General features: G+C 32.5%; 2 protein-coding genes across 6 annotated transcripts in view; one reads left to right on the forward strand and one right to left on the reverse strand.

The window, feature by feature from the left end:
* The window catches only part of LOC105460558 (putative inorganic phosphate cotransporter), a 17,640-nt gene extending 13,501 nt beyond the window's left edge, over positions 1-4,139 (forward strand). For both annotated transcript variants that reach the window (XM_011707013.1, XM_011707012.1), the window contains exons 2-8: positions 1,236-1,501; positions 1,653-1,883; positions 1,999-2,083; positions 2,210-2,315; positions 2,397-2,658; positions 2,803-3,177; positions 3,289-4,139. In XM_011707013.1, the coding sequence (XP_011705315.1) occupies positions 1,304-1,501; positions 1,653-1,883; positions 1,999-2,083; positions 2,210-2,315; positions 2,397-2,658; positions 2,803-3,177; positions 3,289-3,522 (1,491 nt within the window). In that variant the 5' untranslated portion in view covers positions 1,236-1,303 and the 3' untranslated portion in view covers positions 3,523-4,139. The remainder of the gene's footprint in view (positions 1-1,235; positions 1,502-1,652; positions 1,884-1,998; positions 2,084-2,209; positions 2,316-2,396; positions 2,659-2,802; positions 3,178-3,288) is intronic.
* Positions 4,140-10,556: 6,417 nt separating this feature from the next.
* The window catches only part of LOC105460559, a 12,536-nt gene continuing 415 nt past the window's right edge, over positions 10,557-22,677 (reverse strand). Inside the window, exons 2-14 of one of the 4 annotated variants that reach the window (XM_011707014.1) lie at positions 20,110-20,500; positions 19,607-19,768; positions 19,285-19,482; positions 18,828-18,947; positions 18,344-18,400; positions 16,844-16,955; positions 15,986-16,109; positions 15,771-15,906; positions 15,085-15,141; positions 14,134-14,259; positions 13,659-13,912; positions 13,008-13,195; positions 10,557-12,922 (exon numbers count right to left, since the gene is read on the reverse strand). In XM_011707014.1, coding sequence (XP_011705316.1) covers positions 12,622-12,922; positions 13,008-13,195; positions 13,659-13,912; positions 14,134-14,259; positions 15,085-15,141; positions 15,771-15,906; positions 15,986-16,109; positions 16,844-16,955; positions 18,344-18,400; positions 18,828-18,947; positions 19,285-19,482; positions 19,607-19,768; positions 20,110-20,125 — 1,851 coding nt within the window. In that variant the 5' untranslated portion in view covers positions 20,126-20,500 and the 3' untranslated portion in view covers positions 10,557-12,621. The remainder of the gene's footprint in view (positions 12,923-13,007; positions 13,196-13,658; positions 13,913-14,133; positions 14,260-15,084; positions 15,142-15,770; positions 15,907-15,985; positions 16,110-16,843; positions 16,956-18,343; positions 18,401-18,827; positions 18,948-19,284; positions 19,483-19,606; positions 19,769-20,109; positions 20,501-22,677) is intronic. The other 3 variants (XM_011707015.1, XM_011707016.1, XM_011707017.1) reach the window with 3 other exon arrangements.

Here is a 22,677-nt window from a genome sequence, read left to right on the forward strand (position 1 = left end):
AAGTTAGATGTGCCACGTCGATCCGTTGTCTGATCGAGCTCAACTTTTACACAATTTTTTTCACCAAATGGAACTTTAGAGGGCGTCGTGAAAAAAAATTCAAAAGTTAAAAATAAGGTCTATTCTAATGTATGTACACATGGCATGTATGTACAGAAGTGTGCAAATATTAAACGTTAATTACATTTACAACTGGAGAACCGAAAAATGATCGATGACGTTTCTTAAATATAATTTATTTCATTTTGATGTAAAAATAAAAATTTTTCTTAATCAATATAGAAACAAACATAAAAACATTTTTATTACATAATTATCCTGCCTCCGCTCGACGGTTTGAGTAAAGATACCCAGTTTGATTTTATTGACCGTATATGTGAGCGCGTATACTTGGCATAAAACGTATAACATATACATATATGTAGTATTATTATATGTATAGTTATATACACATATGTATATAATTATATCATAATTTAATTTATAATATTTATATGTATATAATAATCTGATAATTTAATTTATAATTTATAATATAATAATTTAATGTAAATTTATAATTATTTGTTTTGATAATTCACATATCCGGCGTTTAATCTACTTATTAATTCATGATTCATTTTACTTAAACATATTATAGGTTTTACGGAATTTTTTAATAGAATAATAGCTTTCCATAATTATATATTTATATAATTTTATAATTATAAGGAAGGTCGAGGCTATTTGAAACCCGGGGCAACCATTCGAGATATAGCAAGGGTTCCGAATTGCCCCGAGTTCCGAATAGTCCCGTCCTCTCCTAATCTTTTAATATGTAGCTTTTAATAGCTTATTTTTATAATTTAACCTGACGACGCTGAGTGACGCTGACGATGTACTAGTAGACGAAATTATAATGCAGTTCCTTTTTTATTTCGATTGATCCATCAAAACCTACATAAGACTGTAATGTAATGTATGCCGTAAGACAAAATTTAATTTCAACGAAATTTATATCTCTCTCAATCTGGAAGAATACGTCATTTGCACTAAAAATGATCCAATTGGAATCGAAACGTTTGCTGTGTTAAAACAGTAAATTTTATTTACAAAATACATAATTTATAAACATAAACACCTTGCTTAGGCTTTCATGCTCCCTTGACCTTCTATTTTAAAAATATTAATAATTAAAAAAAATCGATTTGTCTTTAATCAATCTCCTCTAGAGATGTCATATTAACGTTTTTCAGAAAAAGAGTTGGTTTCTTGCCGAGATGTCTTATGGCTTTTAGTTCTTTGCGGTTTCGCCATCAATTACATGCTGCGATTAAACTTGAATCTTACCATTGTTGCGATGGTGATACCACATCCGAAACCCGCAGCAATCGCACAGTGCAATATGGAAGTGGAGAACAGTACGTCAATTGTTGATGTTTGGAACAACGAGACATCGCGAGATGACAACACTTCTTTTTCATTCCCGACGACACTGTCTTTCGAAAACGAAAGTGTTACGGTATCCCGAAAATAACTTTTTTAAAGAGACACTATTTTTTTGCGAATAAAATTTATAATTGTATCTTCCGCGTACGATACTAATTTTATTTTTGCTTGAAAGAAAGCGCTTTCCTCTTCGACATTTTCTTACTTTTCACGGTTTTGTTTAGTATGAAAATCGATTTGCCTGGAACGAATACGAGCAAGGACTGACGTTGGGTGCATACTACTGGTTGCACTGGACATCGCAACTGCCTGGTGGTGTCATAGCCAGGCGATATGGTACGAAACTCGTATTCGGCTTAGCAAATCTCTTAACAGCTCTCTTAGGGTTTTTAATACCCTATGCAACGCATTTATACGTCTTGATAACTCTTCGGGTGGTGCAAGGATTGATCGCAGTAAGTTTTTTTGCAAAAAGCTCCCTTCAGGAACAAGCTCCAATTAATTTATTTTTGAAGTTTGCTCATCGTATGTCTGTAGATATAAATTTTTCTCTTTTTCTTTTCGCTTCAGGGTGTTATATGGCCCTCGATGCACGTCATGACGGCAAAGTGGATTCCGCAAAATGAGAGGAGCAAATTCGTTAGCGCTTATCTTGGTAAGTTATTATAGGTATGCAATTGCTGCGATTGCAAAACCGAGATACAATTGGCAAGCGAATGAACTTTGAACCGAACCTTTCATCTCCATCGGGATCATCAATTTCATCTGATGTAATTTTCAGGTAGTTCTGTGGGAGCCGCGATTACTTATCCCCTCTGTGCAGCCGTTAGTAATTCCTTCGGTTGGGGCGCATCCTTCCACGTGACATCTTTGTTAGGCGTAGTTTGGTGAGTGAACGTAAATTCGCGATGACATTTTGCGCGTCTGATTCCTAATAGAGAATTGATTTATCGCGAATTACATCGTAGGTATTGCTTCTGGCACTTCTTTGTATACGATTCGCCGCAACAGCACCCGCGAATCTCCGACGATGAGAAGAATTACATTTTCGATAATATCACTGGATCCGAGGACGAGAAAGAGACCCAGATACCATGGAGATCGATAATTCTATCGGGTCCGATGTGGATTACCATCGTCGCACATTGGGGCGCAGCTTGGGGTTTCTTCACCCTCATGACACAGGCACCGACTTACTTCAACTTCATTCACGGATGGAATATTAACGCCGTAAGTTTCCTGTGTGCGAGCTTAAGTCTGCACGTAAGAAAATCCAGTTATGAATGAATTTACGTTGAATCTTTTGGGTATCTTACTAGCTTCATCCTGTATTGCAGGCCTTAATCTAACAATAAGTTCCAATTATCTATACAGACCGGAGTACTGGCGGGAGCGCCGCATTTGCTCAGAATGATCTTTTCGTATTTCTTCTCGATGATGAGCGATTGGCTGCTCCGTACGAGACGAATGAGCTTGACAAACGTAAGGAAATTAGCCACTTTCGTTTGCACCGGTGTACAAGGGATCCTTATCATTGCTCTCGGATTCAGCGGGTGTCACCCGTTGCTAGCAGTCGTCTTCATGATGGCCGGTACGGCAGTGAATGGTGCCATGTCCGCCTCCACTTTGGCGATCTTTGTTGACCTGAGTCCTAACTTCGCCAGCGTCCTTCTTGGATTCGCCGGTACGATTATCATATGGGCCGGATTCATCTCACCGGCCATCGTTGGCGCATTGACGAATAATAACGTAAGTCTAATTTTCAATTTACAAATATCAACTGCATTATCTTAAAATTATTGTGAATCAAGATCCTTATTAATTTCTTCGCGATAATGTTGAATCGATTTTTTTTCACAGCAAACTGTGGGACAGTGGCGCTTGGTCTTCCTCATCGCTGCTGCTAATTCGATAGTTAGCAGTATCATATACCTGATGTTTGGTACTTCAAAAGAACAATCGTGGAATCAGTATGCTAAACTAAATATGAAGGAACGAAAGATGCAGGAGCTGGCCCCGATGGCCGTGAAACGTGACAATGACGCTGAGAATGCAGATGATACTGAAAAATCGAATTTTATTAGAGAAAGATAATAAAGAAATTTGGTTTTTAAGCATTTTTAACCCTTTAGTTACTATGAGTCACTAACAGGTTTCCGTTAGTCAATTCTTTGAAACGCGCGCCATTATAATTATGGCGCCTTCCACTAAATGTCTTTTAAAACAAAATGTAAATTACATTGACTGATCCTTTTTGTACTACAATATTTTGTCATTTTCTGATACAAATGACTTTAATTGTTTTCATTTGTTTCATGAAACGAATGTTCGACAGCATTACACGTACAATAATTGCTAAGAATTCGGCATAGTCCGCATAGTTCATTATACATATAAATTGTCGCGTTCTCAGAATTTAGTTGCTTTGACCGCTTTGACCTCATCCATTATCATGGAATAAAATCGATTTCCAAAGCAGAAGATTGATCGCCGCTAACGAGCTGTGTTTCATATAGCAACGACAGTTAAGTTACGCTGGGGCTTGGCGCGCTTATGTTTTGCACTTAGCTCTGATATGTATTCGTTTTTTTTTTGTTAATAAAATTGGAGTTTCTTTTAATGGCGTATTCTTATTCGTGGGGAAGAGGGATAAAGTAACCAAACTCTAAGAATGCAACAATATAGTTAAGAAATAAAAAAATTTTTTAAAACTCGTTTTAAAGAATAAAACACAATTTGTAAAGGTCCACTAGAAAAATTTTTTTTTATTAAAGTGGAATATTTTAAGAGTATTTACCTTAAAGTTTTAGCAAAAAAAAAAAAAATGAAAAAGTTATAATTTTTTCGCAAAATATAATCTTTTTGATACTTATTTTCTTTATTAAGAATTTTTTTCAACGTGATGCCATTTTAATTCTAAATTCTTTATAATCAACAGAGCAACCAAAAATATGCTATAACAATCCCGTTTTGAGCGCCTAAAATATGCTCTATAAAGTTGAAAAAATACTCTAAAAAAAGAAATATATGCATTTAAAAGTTACTTTTTATTGCAAAAATTTTCAAATATTACTTAAGTTTTTTATAATAACGAAGTAGAAATATATTTGATAAAATTTGTTTGCATTTTTATTTTTAAATTTAATTAGTAATTATGTCAGAAAAAACTAATCGTAAACCTAAATCAGAAAACAATGTGAAATATACAACAAAAATAAGTAAAATATGTAAATATTATGCATGCGTGGATAAAATATGCAAAAATATATGCTATAGGGCTCAAAATACATAATTTCTGATGAAACGAATTTTTATATCTATAGTTTATTTCTTTATTAGTCAAATAAAAAAAATATGCCCTAAGCATATTTTGGTTGCCCTGATAATCAACTATTTAAAATTGGTCTGGATCAAATTGATCCAGTGTAACTTCGAAAAAAGCGGTGTAACGAAGATTAAAAAAAAATGTTTCAGACAAAATTTGTGACGCTGCCTCAGATTCCCCACATTAGAAATAGCTCCTAGTTTAATCTTTCATAACGTGACTAAAAAGTAAAATATTGAAATAAAAAAATGCATTTTCTCGGAGATGATAAATACAATTTATGATCTTTGATCGAATTTCAAGATACCGCTGACCTTCTTTACAAAAAAATGTCAAATATCGCTCAAAAAGTCATTTTTTTTACATTAAACCTCATTATCTTAGAAACTTGACGTGCTGAAGAAATTTAGTTTGTGGCATTCAAAAAATTATAAGAAACGTAGTCCAGACGTCCAATTTAAAGTAATAAAAAAAAAAACATTTTTGTAAACTAGTGTTATTTTTTCTTGACATAACAGATACATACTTTTGAAATACATAATGAAGTAAAGCTTGATGCAAGCCAACACAGATGTTGATATGCAATAATTTTATTGTTGCAATATCCAGTCTCTCACAAACTGTACGCCTTGCCTGCGAGGCTTATATGTATTTCTGATTTATTTTGGGAAGTCTAATTTCTTTCAATTTAAATTTATTTGACATACTTTTAAATTGGTATAAACGTATTATTATTATTATTATTAAACTTTTTATTTCGGATAGGACGGAGTGTTTATTTTTAAAATCTTACAGCTTTCCTTGAATAAGATATTATAATTTTTGAAAATAAATTAAAATATGACTAGAGTATTTTACTATGATCCCGTCCAAAATGTCGATGTTTAAAAACCGCTAGATATTTTGATTTGTTAAAGAATTTTTAAATTTGCTAAATTCAAAAATTTAATATTAAAAATTTAACATAGCAGATGTAATAGGACGGTATAATTGATAAAATAGAAAAATGTTCATAAAAAAAATTATTTTGATGTTAAATTCAAATAGCTATAAATATATTTTGAAAATTCTAAATAATAAATATATTCTAAATATAAGATATTAATGATACATTCAATATGCCAAATATAAATGTGAAAAATGGCGTAAATTTAAAAAAATAAGGAGTTCATGGAAAATTCAATCATATTTTTAGAAAATTTTAAATAAAAGATTTTAAATTTTAAGTGATTTAAAGTGATGAATATAACAACTTAACAATTAAAATAGATGAATTTTTGTAAAACGGAGATTTAAATCATTTTTTATGTTGAATTCAAATAGATATACATATTGTAAATTTTAAAAATTCTAAATGTATTTTATGTTTTTATAAATGTATCTGATATGTGTTATTATACATTATATGTAATTATATTCAATATAAATATAATTACAAAAAATAAATAAAATTTGAAAATAATAAGAGGTTCGAAGATTTGTAAATCCTATCAAATTATAATAATAAAAATAATTATAATAATTAATAATTTTAGAAATTCAGCATTTAAAATGGAAAATTCAAAATCGAATCTAAAACTAAAGAAATAAGTAGATTCATGTTTTTATAATATGTAGGTAACATAAGATTTGCTGTAAATACGATACATGTAAAAAGCGTTATGAAAAAACTATAAATTGATTTTACATTTTTGTTTTTTCGTTTTTTAAATTTTAGTCTGATAGAACAAGTACTAAAAGCATAGAAATTACGGGTTTAAACATGAAAAATAGAACAGCGTCATAATTGCCGGCTTTCCATTCTGTAAAGATTAATTAATTTTTTACACCGACTGTGTTGTCAATATTGAATTATGTTCCGCGGCCGAGTTGTATGTAAAATAATTTAGCAATACAACTTTATGTTCATTTTCAAGATCAAATGGCTTCTAGCTGCAATCAAAAGATTAAAGTGTCTTTATAAAAAGCTATAACTTCGATATGTGCAAATAGTACGAAGACTCATGATAGTTTAATGGACTCTTCGAAGGGTATAACATTATAATATTTAACAAAGAGAATGTTAACGATTAATCGTATATTTGATAATTACACAATTGCATAATTTATGCAATGTCTTGGAACATTTCATCACAAGGAAACAAAGGAATGAAGGTGTGACATTACAGTATAAATAAATGCTAAAATATTTGTGATACGCTAAGACGTATTATGACTTAGATGCATTTCCGATCGCTATACACGGCGCTCCACAAATAAAATTCATGTACATCTAATTTCTTACGCTAATAACGCATTATACTATTCCGTCTTCACATGTGCGCAATAAATGCAGTAAATTACGGCGCACAAGTCTCAGTAATAGAATCTACGGGCGGCGAATCTCTATCGTATAGCCGACATCAGGTCCATCTTACACGAAAGTATTACCGGAATTATCACAGCTCCTTTTCTGCTGTGAAATGCTTCACAGCAGAAAAGATTAAATACCACGCCTTATCCTACTTTTCGGACACGCACCGTGCAGCTACCTTGAGATATTCATCATTCGAGGATATCCTTCGAGTCATTGCTATCATTCCGCGTAAATAAAAGTGTGCAGTGAGCCAAATGGTCGAGATATTTATTTTCATAAACTACTGTAGCGACGATAAATGTATAGACATTTCGCATGTTAAATTCAATAGTAACGTTGTTATGCGTATCGCGAGATTTTTGTATCTTATAATTATAATTAAATCTTGTGAACCGATTGAAGATTGTGATATCGATTTTCCTTGATGTCACTGTAATGACTTCTCAAATATGTATCTACCTTAACATTTAATTTCGGATTAATGAAGATTTTATTTTTAGACTTCGATAGCACTATTCAACAAAAAAATGACTTTTTCGTGGAAAAACAAAGATAATCTCGTTTTCTGTCAATTTTTGAGCGCTACTTATGATTCTGTTTACTAAATTGCTCTATCACTTCATAATTTTGAGAAATTTGTGATTAAAATTGCAAATGTTCTATTTTAGTGTATTTGGTATGTTGAATTACGACTAGTAATATTGCAAATGTTTTATTGTAATAAAAAACAGGTATGGTATTAGGATTTTCCTTACAAAAAAATTTGCGTCAATTATGGATAAAAAGATATTTAATTAAAGGATAGGATTATTTATACAGAATAGGATAGGAATTATAGGCTTTATTGTATCAAAATTGTGACATTATAATTATGTTATTCAAATTTAAGGGTTTCTTAGATTGTTGAATATTATCTGAATATAATCTTCGTAAAGATCAATAAATTTAAATTGATGAACCTTCATATTATTTACAAATTTAAACGTTTTTTAATTTTGATATCCGCTATATTGATTCTGCCATTTTAAATTTATTAACTTTGATATCGGAGCTAATTATCAATGGCTTAAAAAACCTTGAGGTAGAATAATATAATTAAAAAATATCTGATAGATTCCTGATATATTCGCATTTTTGTTTTAAAAGTATTAGTAATAAAACGTAAAATAAAAGCATTAGTAATAAAAGTGTTTTAAAAGTATTATAGTAATAAAACAACTAAAAAACATGATTTTCGAGTTATTAATATATAAGTTAAGTAAATATTATCCTTATCAATCGTCAAAAGTGTACTAACTTAATTTTATAGATATCAAAATTGTCACAACCTAAAAAGTTTTTTTAAAGGTGAAACGAAAATGATAAAAATTATATTTGATCATGTTTTCAAAAATATTTCATTTGCTGATGTTATTTGATCAGTCAATAATTTTGTCAAGCTGAAAAATAGTTTCTGCCTTTTTCTGAAACAAATAATTTTTAAGTGTATTAATTTTAAAGCCAAGTTTAAGGGTGCGATATGTATGTCACAACTTTGACGCAATAGACTTTACATTAATCTTAGTTTAATTAAACTTTACATAAATATGTTTTAGCGTAACATACATATGTAATAAATTCCTTTTATGAGCTAAAACATCTTAATTTTGATTGCAATAAAACTTTTTAAACACATCACATATCGTAGATCTAATATGTCAAAGTAGCACATTAGAAGCTTTTTTGCAATTTTACCACAAATTTCTCAAAATGGTGATGTAATAGAGTAATTTGGTAAACAAGATCGTTCAACGTTTAAAAAATTATGGGAAACGAATATTTCCGTTTTTATGTACCCTTTAAACAATGTAATAAACTTTTGCTTTTCTCGGAAGACTGATTTGCATGACGCATAAACAAATGCAAACCACATATTTTCTGGAAGCCACAACAATGCGACGTTCTAATATTTTTAATGATAGACAATAAATAATTTAATATACATATACTTAAATATAGCAAAGTAAAATGCATATTTTGTTAATATTGGTACAATATTTTTCATATTTTTTAATATGAAAATATATCAAAATAAAAACTCTAAAGATTAATAAAATATTGATTTCTCTTGAAAAAAAAAAAAAAAAAGAAAAATGCCAAAATATCAATGTTAATTTCAACATACTACATTATAAATTAAATATTTTTCTAGTTCTTGCTATATTACATTTTGAATGTTTTTAGATATTTAAAAGTTGCATTGGATACTCAAAACTTCAAGCTAATAATCATGTGAGTAATTTGAAAGATCATCAAATTATAACTTACGCTATTCATCAAGTTGACATTCAAGTTGACAATGACATAGAAATAATTTTCCCTTATAAAATACGAACTAAGTAATCACGTGAAATAATTTATAAATTATATTAGCTATCTATGATAATATATAATCTAATAAGTAGCAAATATAAATACATGTAGAAAACACAGTTATGCGACTAGTATCGAAAGCGCGTAATAATAACGCAAATACAAATGCGCAATTGGAAGTTCGAAGCTCCTAAGTTTCGATTGATATGACAAAGAAAAATTTCATAATAAACATATACTAATATTAGGCCTAAAATAGGAATCTGTCGTCATAGATAAATCAATCTAAAAATTCTATTAATATAAATTCGCGCGCGCGCGCCCACTCCGACTTAAATATATATTATATATATTACTTTTTATTTATACATATATAAATTCTATATAATTTATGTATCTGTATGTGTGTACATACAATTATTCTTTATGTTTGATAAAATTTTAAATGTGTGCTTCTACGCAACAAGTGACTTTTGTCGTTTATATTGATTTTAGGTCTTTTTACCATTCAATGTTGATTAACGTTCCCTGTTACACACGTAAATAAAATAGCTTTTCAAAACAGATTTTACATGTATATCGATAAAGTTTCCTTAAATTCACGTATACATTTATTTAGCTGAAATCAATTGTAATTTTTTTATAGTTTTTACGTTATTCTTGATTTTTGCTCAAGATCTCTTCCATCATTAACACGTATACATATATTATATATATTTTTTTCTATCTTTTTTAGGTCCATGTTTAAATGTGATATTTAGACATTAAATTTGTGTGTACTACCCTGTAAAATGTAAAGTCTTTAATTATTAAAAAAAAATAATATGCAATTACCAATGCAATTTTATCTAGAAGTACAGAAAATTCATCTCGAAAATTGTTTGCAGACAGCATCCGGATTTTTTTAAAAGGGCAGTGAATTTAACAAGTATGAACACATTGGCACATTGTAATAGAAACCTTTGTTGCGCGTCTCGCAGCGTGTAATCTAGGACTTCAGAAAAATGTATGTTGTTCATTGATCCTCGTAGATGTGTACCGTGCGAATATAGAATGCATATATATATATATGTATCAGTTGAAAACGTCAATATATACTCTGGTAAACATTTAATAATTACTCAGCGATATACTGTAACGACAATTTCATTTCGATTTGATAAATACTGTTAAGTGTACTTTCAGTTCCGGTTGCGTCTACCATACCTACCACTAGAACAGTTTATAATTTGTCTAACTGGTATCTCGTTTGGACCTGGTGCAATGTCTAATCATCCTAATCATAGCAAGTACGAATGTAACGGTAGCACTATTAGATTAAGTTTAGATAGTTACTATTTAAATTCATTACCTATCTAGAGAATGATCCTTTAAAGCGTCATTAGTCTTTGTTGCCTCTGATTGTTTGGTGTTCAAAGTCGAACGTATATCGCTCATTTGCTCCAACAATAACTTGATTCAAAAATTGTAATTTTTAAGTCATCCGCGAAGAAAAGGGAATTCTGGATGAGAATTGAACGAAAAGCTAATAATACTTTCCTTTACAATAAGTAGACCAAATTGTAATACCAAAATTACATTAAAAAATATTGACACAAAATTTTAACACAGATTTCTATATGTGTGAATTTTTATGATTTAAAACATTTAAACTAAAAAATTTTGTTTTTTGAGTTACATTGTTGTAGCAAATGAATGATATGTGATCTGTTTCGAAAGTAATGAGATTGATTTTTAAAACTTATGTTGGCAGCTAGATAAAAAACAAAAATATTTAATTATTTTTAAGTTTAATTCTTCCTAAGCATTGAGATTATGTGCATTTCTGTTCATCAGTTGTATGAAAAGTAATTACAAGATTAGTAAGTGTTTTTTAAAAATCACGAAAATGGAACAGAAGAATGTTAAACGTATATTACGCCATCAAATATTATGTTAAACTCAACGAAATGAAATTAACACTTGAAAAGTTAAGAAACACTTATAAAGGCCTTATACGAGTCTGGTTTGACAATTCGGTCGGGATGGACATGTTTCGGTTCGGTCCAAATATTGCATCATCTTTATAAAATTTTTTTGAAATTTTTTAAGGATACGGAAAGAGGAGGAAACAAATCGGAAAAGGAATAGAAAAAGTAATATAATCTTGAGATAATAAAAGTGAAATAATGGGATTCAAGAGAGGTTGAAGACGCAAATTCACCACCTGGATTAATATATCAAAAACTCTTCGACTAAGCCTTGTCCCGTGACAAGTTTCTCGTCTTTTCGTAAACACTTTATTACTGCCAATGGGAAATTTGGCTTGGCTTCCATAATCTTTTCTTAACTTTTTGTCGCACATTCATTGAATTTAACATAAAATTTGATGGCATAAAGTTGTTCAATAGTTCTTCCATTCCATTTTCATGATGTACTTCCAAAACACTCTGTTACTATGTTTGTACGTTTTACCCAATCTAGTGAACAGAAATGCGCGTCTCAATGTATTTGAGATGAATCAAGCTTAAGTATAATTATTGTATTTGCACCCAACGCTGTCAATATAAGTTTTAAAAGTTTCATTACTCTCGGAATAGGTCACATGGTCACATATGTGTTTGTAACACACACCCCTTTAAGGTAAGTCCACTAATCTACGTAAGTTTATTTTCGCAAAGAAAAAAAATGTCTCGTTGCAACAGTTACAACGTGTTATGCGCCAATTATTATAGGAAATAATAATGGCACTGTTTCTTTCCGAGCTTTGATGCATAAAAAGTTCAAGTAAAAAATGACCAACGGTCAAATATTTTTCTTGACATTCTCGAAAATGCTTAACTATCTTGATTTCAATGTCAATAATATAATCGGATAAAAATACCTTCGAAAAAAATATTGTCAAATAAGCGTTTGTAAAAATGGCACTAAAAAAAAAGATAATAAAAGATTGGAGTGCAGCGCGTTATAATTCTAAGATAAAGTATTGCGCAACTTTCCATTTATCTTTAAATATTAATTAAGAAACCTACCAAAATTTTAGTTTATCTTTTTTTTACTTAATTGTGCAATATATATTGTGCTGTTTTGATTTTAGACCCCGTCCTTTGTCCTACAAAAAATTATGCGCGTTGCGTTCTTACGCCAAAATGAAATCAGAAAAACTAGACGAGATGCGATATTAGTCATTAGTAGGTGGATCCATAGCGCAGATTATAGCTTTCATCACGCTGGCTGCCGCCAGTGCCGCGTAAGGCTGCCATTCTTTGATTCGGGTGCCGTCCTTGTAATCGGCAATTCCGCGGATTACAGCGAAATTCTCGCGGCAATTGCCTAAGATGCTCTCCACGACGGCATCCATCTCGGCATCAAATGCGAGCGCGCCGAATCGAGTCGCGAACTTTTGTCTAAGTTGATCGTCTCGCGCGACTTGCCGACCGGACGCCACTGGCGCTAGATGAATTCGAGAGCATCCATCGGTTCTGCAATGTAATGGAAATATTAATGTATATTTATACATCAAAATGCACACGGCGTGAAACGTTCAATTCACTTTCACTCCGTTACCGTTTATTTATGGAATCTAGAGGAGCGGTTGGATGAGACACTTCGATGACGTCCCTCTCTCCAATAGCCATGTAAAGCTTATCGGATTCTGGTGGTGGCGCGTTAAAATCATGTTCCGATTGATTCACCAGATTCTGCAAACCTTCCTTCATGTACGTCTGCCACGGCGGAAATGTCTCGTTTTCAGCCTGTACAAAAGATAAATATTTCAAATAAGTTTAGCCGTAACACGTGTAAATATTAGGGCTGGCGATTTGTTTCGAAGGCTTCGATATTCGAACTTCGAAGCTTCGAAGTTTCGAATACTACATTTGTGCAAATGATAAATTTATTCAGAAAATTTACAAATATTGTAAATAAATAGAATTAATACATATACGAAATTATTCTTAAAAAATTTGAAAGTATTATAACCTGAAATATTACAAATTAATAATTAAACTTGATACTTGTGCAAATAAAGAAAGATAATGATTAATAAAACAATCCAATTAAGAAAATTCAAATTTTTACTGTATTCTTTAAAACTTCGAAGCTTCGAAGGCTTCGACTTAAACTTCGAAAGGTCGAAGTTAATGTCGAAGCTCCGAATATTCGAAGTGAGTAAAAAGCAACAGCCCTAAAATATCGATCAATATCGATCAAAATCACCTGTTTCTTGAGAGTCGCCGCGATTTCTTGAAGACTGAGATTCGGCGGGCAATATTCCTTGGTCTCAAAATGATAGTTCCCGCTCTCGTTCATTTTGGCACTTTCGCAGTAAACGTAAGCATACTTCTTATTGAGCGGCGTCGGATGCGATATCACCACGTCGCCCAATCGCACGTGTTTATTGTAATCTGTATAATGAGGAACACCACCGCCGACTCCGACGAGAAAGACAAAATCCACCTTTTGGAATGTACCTGCAAATACATTCGAAGGTCATTGTAAGTGACAAGTGTGAATTAAAACAAATGTATCCATTTCATAGACAATTATTTTCTTTACAATCAATTACAACAATTACAAATACGAAATATAATAAATCTGAATTTTAGAAATTATTAAAAAAAAATAATGCGCGTCTTAAAAATATAGTCTGAAACATAAAACAAACATTTCAAAGAAAATACTAAAAGCATACCCAACAATCTAGTAGTAGTATTGCCAGCTGCGGTCATTGCTTCCCTGGTGTGGCCTACAGTTGGCAGTTTAGTGCACACAATCCTATGCGTACCGATATTGCCCAGAGTATATACGTTTGATTCCCCTATAAACAAAACGATGTCCATTCGTTATCGTGTTTTTGTGTTATTTCGAAATTTGTTTCCTTCTATTCTTGATTTGCATATGATACATGTGCAGTGTGCGGCTATCAACAAAATAGAACGGAACCTGTGTTATATGTGACGATAAAATAGGTAACAATCCATTTCATGTAGATGCATCTCTCAAGTCTAGTAATAATACTAGAGCACCAAGTATACAAAATTTTTCGAAAATCTGTATCTGGTATCGTCGAGAAATTTCAGATTGAATACATTTGAATGGATGTTATCAAGAATTAAAATATTCTATTGAAATTTTCGAAAATAGTGTGTTGTCATTGATAAAAAAAAAGAAATAAATTTTTTCGGAAATAAATATTAAAAATTATTATATCATATATATGATAAAAATTAACAAAATAATGTTATGTATAAGAAAAGAAGAAATAAAATTTTTGCCGGAAATAAATATTTAAAATAAAAATTATTATATCACTCATAGATATGATAAAAACTAATAAAATAATGTTATGTATAAAAACCACATAAAATAAACGTAATACAAAACATGGATAAGCTCAACAAAAACATTACACATAACAAAAACAAAGCCGTACAAAACGTTCACAATACGAAACAAAAACTATTATGAAAACATATATCATGTATAATACACAAAATCATTTGTAACATGTGACAAAAAACAATGTGTTTCAAAATGTACGTTTGCAGCATCATTTTGCCCTGCATTGTTCTTCGGTTCGCAAGCAATTGGCAAGCTATGAAATGACATAAAAATGACAGAGTTATGTTACAAACTACGTTACCAAAACGGCATATCACCCGCGGAACTCCGTCTATCGCGTCTGGTGAGCTTGCGGTACCTAAAGTTTCATGCATGATGAAATATCATCCCTATTATCGTTTGAACATTTGCCGCCGATTAGCGAGCAATATATAATAAATCAATAAATTATATTTGCATGGGGGCGGAAAAAGAAATGACTACGTTAACTAGAACGTTAGCAAAAATTTATCGGGTTGGATCGAAATACTTTAGAAACAATCATTTGTAGTAACTTATTAAAAAAAAAAAAACTATAGTTAGGAATAAAAGCAAGAGAATCAACACAATTATTCTAATATTCTAAGAGTTCAGTTACGACTATATGTTTATTAGAAGAATAGAATACGAATTATTAGAAAAATAGAATACGACTATATGTTTAATAGAAGAATAGAAGAGAAATTAGTTTACTTGTCGTAGCATTATTCTAATACAACAGTGTTAATAGCTTTAAGTACATTTTTAGGATTGTCATTCTTGAAGATACAGATCCGTATTTGTTTTACTTTAATCCGTATACTTTTATCAATAAATGCGTTTTGTTATTTCTGAGATTCAACAGTAACGTAAACTACATACTAAAATGCGCATTTATTGATAAGTGAAGTATAAATATGGATCATCACGAAGTGTATTTAAACAATAATAAACAAGAAAAGATCTTACCAACGGTAGTGTAGCGAACAAAGGTTTCCTTGCTTTCAATCAACGAATCCACAGCAAGTTTTTCACAATATTGAGCTGTAATGATAGCTATGGTGGGTTGTTTCGCGCTTGCCATCGTTGGCATCTGCTTTACCACCTGAAAATACATATTTTATAGCATTACGGTGCGTTAATAAAAATTAACTGAAAAAAATTATATTTAAATAATGAATTACTTGAACTTGAGTATCTTCGTGGACAACACGCGTGAAAGCCCCATGATCCATTGCTTTAACAAGCCCTTTCTCTTGAAGCTCTTTTAATTTAGCCTCCACAGCTGACGGCTCCCATCCGTGTTCCCTGAAAACGAAATAAAATCAAAATTTAATTTTATTCAAAACATATTTCCTCGACTTAAATTCTGTTTAATAGGAAATAAATATTGGTTGGAGGAAGGACGGAGGAAACGCGTATTCTGTGGGGAAGGATAAAGATAATAAGGTAAAGATAATCTAGGGCATTATGTAAACGAATGAAAAAAAGTAAAGGAATGGTTTATAGACTTAGGAGAAAATAAGGAAGGAATTGTAGGCAGATTATTAAGGGAGAAACTAGATGAAGACAAAGGTAGGATTTAATGAAACTATGGAAGGAAAGGAAAAAGGAAATAAAAAGAAAAGAAAAAGAGAGGGAGAGAAGTTTAGTGAAAAAAAAGGATAGGAATAAAAATGAAAAAGTAGGAGGAAAATAAAGATAGATAACAGAGCGGCGAATAGATTAAGTAGAAAGCAGGATAAACACCAAAGACAGGTGTAATAAATGTAAATATGGTGAAATGTAAAATGTAAAGAGGTCGGAAATCAGCAAATGTAAATAATATAAAAATAATGTAAAATGTAAAGAGATAGAAGTGTAAGGCGAAAAGATAGAATGTATTTAATAAGAAAGATAGAAGAGTAAAGAATAAGTTAGGAAAAGTATGGAAGGATGAGTGAGGAAAATACTTTTGTAAACCAAGTCTCTTTCTTGGCTAATTTATGTAAAGCTGAAGTAAATAAATTTCTATTCTAATTCTGTTTAATACAATTACTTACTTCGCCATGTCAACCACAGTAACTGGATTCGGATAGGCAGACTCGATAAGCTCCAGAACTTTTTCTACCGTTAGCTCAATCACTTGACCCATGACGGTTTCGTCTGTGGATACTTTTAATAAAAAAAAAAAAAGAAACACTCATTTAATCGTGCAATTAAGTTAACGGACATTGTAGTAAGTTTGTCAGACCTTTAAGCCGCCTATTGTAATTTCAAAATGACAGTTAATAGCATTGAAACAAGAATAACAGCACTCCATAACATATGCAAGTTAAATTTTCTGCCGTGTAGATGAGTGTAAATGAGTCTAAACTCGTGTGTTGGATAGCTTTTCATCTGTCCAAGGTAGAAATGTGTGAAAGTTTCGGAATTAATGTAACTGTAAATAAGTGCGCAATTTAACTAGTCTTTGTTTCTATAGCTAGAATAGTTGAACTAGAATCGTTTAGGTGAAGGGTACAGCTAATATATGTATGTGGGAGTGGAAACTTGAACACATATACATATATGGCAGCTAGTAACCATGAGTAGAAGGTACGTGCTCTACATGGATGCATTTCCTTGCAGAATGAAGACTAAAAGTGGCAATGCCATTGTACTAGTATGGTAATGAATAATCAATTAAAAAGGTAGTTATAATTTAGGACGAGCAAATAAATAAATGATATTTTATGATATGTAGTAGTATGGAATATGCAGCTAACGTATGCATAGCTCTGCTATGAATTTTTATATTTAAAATTAACGTAAGTGAAACAGCATTGACGAAATTAAATTTGAATTAAATAAATTTATGTTACAAATATAATTGATATTTATTGTGTAATCATATATCAGGTTGTTTGTGTGTGTCGGGCTCTAAAATGTCGTATGTAAATGTATGTATAAGTTTTATCTATAATCATGCTGTGAGGGTAGATATGTATATATTATACACCGTGTGTAAGGGAATCCAGGTCAAGTGGTTAAATGAGCTGTTTTTCACACTCTAGTTATGTATCCTCTAGTAATTGATCGCTCGGCTAAACAGATTGGAAAATCCTTTCTTACATAATCAAAGTGCGTAATAATTTTTATAAACCCGTGACATGTTTCATCTTAATTTTAATAAAGAATATAGAAATTATATTTTCTTTTTTTTTTTTTTTTTTTGCTAAATAGAACATCGTAATACGAATCAATGAAATGCAGATCACAATACTAGGCAAACTATGTTAAGTCAATGTTGTTATGGTTACCAGATTATTGTGCCAAGCGACAGAATGTATATATGTAACATCTACTATATAGCAAAGTTGGCAGAGATTCCTTTTCTTTTAATCTAAAAATTATTACATGAAAAAATTTACAAACGTCCTGTCCAGTAATTATTGTGTTACGAGAAAATATATTTATGTGTGTCAGTTTTGTTTGGACTATTAGACTGTGTACGAGAAAAGAAAGAGAATAAACATCAATAAAGTGTGACAAAAATGCTGATTTTTTTTTCATTCTCGAACCTGATCTCCACATAATTTTCTCAGAGGAAGGAAGTGTGAATAGTAAGTGACCAGTAGCTGTGAATAATAGAAATTAAGTATGAAACAGATGTTCAGTACAATGCTCAAATACAATGGTAATTGCGAGTACATAGAATGTTACATGGAAAAACTCGCAATTTCAATTACATAATGGATATATGAGCCACCGGGAGTTTTAAGTCAAGTGTGCATTTCCTTTAGAGTTCAGCTACAGCGTGTACTTGAGATACGTCTAATATCTTTCAATAAAAGACCATTAAACCCAATCAGCTTAATCAAATAACCATTAATCCCCTTCCCCTTGCCCGTAGATTTTTTTTATTTTAACAAGCCAAAGTAGATTATATTTGCGAATGATAATGTATGTAGGAAATATGTAGATTAAATCTGATACATCTTATTATTATGTAATTATGTCTCCGTAGTACATTGATAAAGATAAAACAACTGTTTAAATACTTACATGGCCTGCTCGGTAGGGTGATCGGCTCTTCCAATTGTCTCAATTCCACCTCTAGTTTTTTAATATTGGGATACTTATGTTGCATCAATTTCATTATCTTTTTGATAAACCCGACGTAATCTGCGGAAAATAACAAACACATTGTAAAATGGTTACACAGGAAAAAAATATGAAAACTTATATTACTAAGAGAAATTTATATACGAAAAATGTAACCGATATGCTAAGTTTGACATTCTTCCTTGAACACCATATAGAATTTCACGTTCACCGCTATTTTTACTGCCGACAGTTTAAAATTAGATCTCAGTGTGTTTATAAGAGAACAAAGAAACATCCACTCAGACTCTCCAGTTACATTGGATACATTCGATCTCGAGGATATGCAGTTCTAAGAAACGCGCTCAGTCGGCCGGCCGCCAATCAATCGTATCACATTACGAATATTACGATTTACCTCTCGGAAACTCCTGCGGTGTGACGAGCTCTCTGAAAAATTCTTGCGCGACGCTCGGCTGCTCCGCCTCGGCGAGCCTGTCGACGAACCAGAACTGGAGGGTCCTCTGCTCCTGCGTGTGCTTCCCGGTTTGCGCGCTCACCAGGAACACCCTGAATTGCAGGCACAGCTGGGCGGGATGCACCTCACCGTTTGTCACTGCGACGAATTGGATACAGTTTTAAATATACGATATTTAATCTAGATTGGATTTAATTACAAACATGCCATTAAATTAAAGATATTGCCAATAATCGACTGAGAGGCAAGGATATCGTCATACCGGCCACAGCCTGCTTGTTGATGACAATCCCCTTGTGATCCCCGCCGGCGACGTGGACGTTGTTCTCGTTCCCGTTCTCCGCCGGCGGCTCCAGCGCCTGCCTCTCGATTATCAACGTCGTGGAGTTCGCCGTCTTGCATTTCGGCGTCATAACGATGTGCTCTATCCCGAGGGAGGGGAAAAAAATGCGTGTATCCGTATAGAAAATCCCTTATCTCTTCGTCGTCCTTATCGGCTATCGCGCAAGATAAAATCGGGGAACCGCGTAGCAATTTCGTCAAATTCCTTCGATCACATTTTTCTTTTGTTTTTTTTCCCGATGCAACAATCCGATTCAAAATGTTCGAGACGATGAACAAAATTTGCAAAAAGAAAAAAAAAACACGATTCGATCGCGAAATAATCGTTCCCCGCCCGAATTTTTCTCTCCTCTCTCACTCTCTCTCTCCTCGTGAATTTTTTTTCGGAGTAAGTGCACCGAGAGATCGCGCTTTATCTCTTACCAGTCTTCTCGCTCATCTTCGCGTATGTTTATTCCTTCTTGTCTGGATTGCTATTCCCTCGCAAAAGTGACAGGAAGGCGCACCGAACCAGAACACTTCGTGACGCAACGCCAGGTGTGCGACACCAACCTCCGCTCCGATCGACGAGCGGCCGCTGACTGTCGCCAGTGGCGTCACTTGCGACACCGATTGCACCTTTTCTCTTTTTTTGTTTGTGCGGATCTGCGCAGATCAGCACCCGTGATGTCAGCCACCAGCCAGCGGTGTCAGCTCGTAGCTTTTGCACAACACACTCAAGCAGTCCCACTCCCAACGCACACTGCCAGGTCTGTCCTGCCCAGTATGTGACTGTGGCAGTGCCGGATTTAAAAAAGTGGGGGCCCCTGGACGGCTGAATCAGTGAGGATTCTCTTAAGGGGTTACACTACCCAGGCGCGTCGAAAAAATAAGCTTTTTTTGTGAATTTTTTTCTCGAGTTCTAGGTGGTGGATAAAAAAAAAATTTAGGGCTTTATTACACATATATTAAAGTTCTCAAAAATACTCGCCTGGGTAGTGTAACCCCTTAAAACTTAAATGTAAGACAGGCTAATGAGAGTCACTACGGTTCTTGGTGCCTAAATTTTATGTATTAGAACATTAAATTACACTAAAAATATACATTATACGAATGTTTCGACTCATTTAGAGTCATCTTCAGCTAATAATATCATAATGTGAGCGGTGAATGATCCCCGTTACTGATAGAACGAGTCACTGTTAGCTGTCTGTTTCGAAGCGGAATCTTTAATATATAAGAGAGAAACAATCTCAGATTGATTGTTTCTCCTAAAAGTATGTGTAAAATATAATTCTGACTATTATTTAAGGAATTATTTTAGAAATTTTGACTCACCCCAGTCGGAACGAGAATCTTCATGAAACTTTGGAGATAAAACAATGCAAGCAAACAAGACGCATGGCCGTTGACAATTTAAAACTTATACGAAATACGTGGCTGTATGATCGCCGACAATTTAGAATTTACAAAATGCGTAGTATCAGTAGTGCGACTTAAAGTGTGTCTGATTGTAAATTATATTATTGTAACGTAATGTAATCTATATAATTCACGAAGCCTAATCACTCATCACACTCCGGAACAAGTCGGTTATAATAAAAAATTCGCAGTGATTGTATTACGAATACACCTTGTCATGTATAATGACGCGTACTAAATGTGAGCAGTAACGTATTATAAAATGTTCGGTCATGATAGATAAGTATAAATATAAGAATAAATATAAAAATAAAAACATTGTTAGTCATAACGTTAAGTAAAATTATAAGTACGAAAAAAGGATAAAAATAAAAATAATGTCAAAAGAGACTCATGCGCAAACGATATATCTACATTACTATTTAAATTTCTAAAATCGAGGCATATGCGTGATGTAAATATTCCGTGTCAGATTGCAAGTTAATACTACCTTTCTGAAGTGTGATGTGTAACAGAAATTATTTTTCTGCTATAGAATCTTTCTGTGTCTAAAATCTCGACATTCCCCCAGTCGAAGTCATGATCGAAACTCAGTCTATGTTCAGTGACTACCGAATGTGTGCTACTTTTACGATTGATATCATTCCTGTGTTCAAAAGTTCTGGTTTTAACTTATTTCTTCGTCTGGCCGACATAAATTGCTTCGCAATCTTTGCACGATATTTTATGGTCTACGTTCTTTCTCATGTCCCCCGGAAGTCTTTATGAGATCTTACTATCCATCTAATTTATCGACACTAAAAACGCTAGTTTAGCTTCTAAGTTCTTTGCTATACTAATGAATGTTTCTGAAATATCAGAATTGTGAACCATTTAACTTTTGTGTCTGTTACAGATGTATTAATGTCCGAGTCTTTTTAGTCGGTTTGTTAAAAAGTGATCTTATTCTTGTATTCACAGTGTCCATAATAAAACGTAATGGATATTTGTTCTTTAACAAAGTTAAATTCTTAATAACGAATTCTAAATTCTTTTTATGGAATTTAGGCTCCGACAGGGAAACCACTGTATCTATTGCTCCCATAATCATTGCTCTTTCCTGTGACATGGGATGTGATGACATGTGATTCACCTTTCGGAAAAAGTTGGTTTATGAAACCAATCAAATTCTATACCTTTCTTGCTTTTAATGATGGTGACATTCAGAAAATTTGTCTCTACCTCTTTCAAACGTAAATTGTAGCCTGAGATGTAAGGAATTGAAAATATTATGTATAGTTTCTATGTGGTCTTTATGGACGGCCAAAGCTATGTCGTCCACGTATCGAAAATAGAAAGGTACTTCAATTCCATATATCGATAACGTCCTTTCTTCTAAATCCCGCAATACAAGATCCCCTACGGGGATGACAGCGATGAGCCCATTGGCGTTCCGAACTTTCGTCTCTAGATTCTGTCATCGAATTTAAAAAACGTGGAATTTAAAACTAAATTTAACTCTTTAATAAATTCCGATTTCCGGATACCGCATTTCTTTGTAATAAACTTCCATCTTTTTATTACACTCTCAATTGCCAAATCTAATGGGAT

The sequence above is a fragment of the Wasmannia auropunctata genome, unplaced genomic scaffold (genome assembly GCF_000956235.1).
Source record: "Wasmannia auropunctata unplaced genomic scaffold, wasmannia.A_1.0 LD319621.1, whole genome shotgun sequence".
NCBI classification, from domain to species: Eukaryota; Metazoa; Arthropoda; class Insecta; order Hymenoptera; family Formicidae; genus Wasmannia; species Wasmannia auropunctata.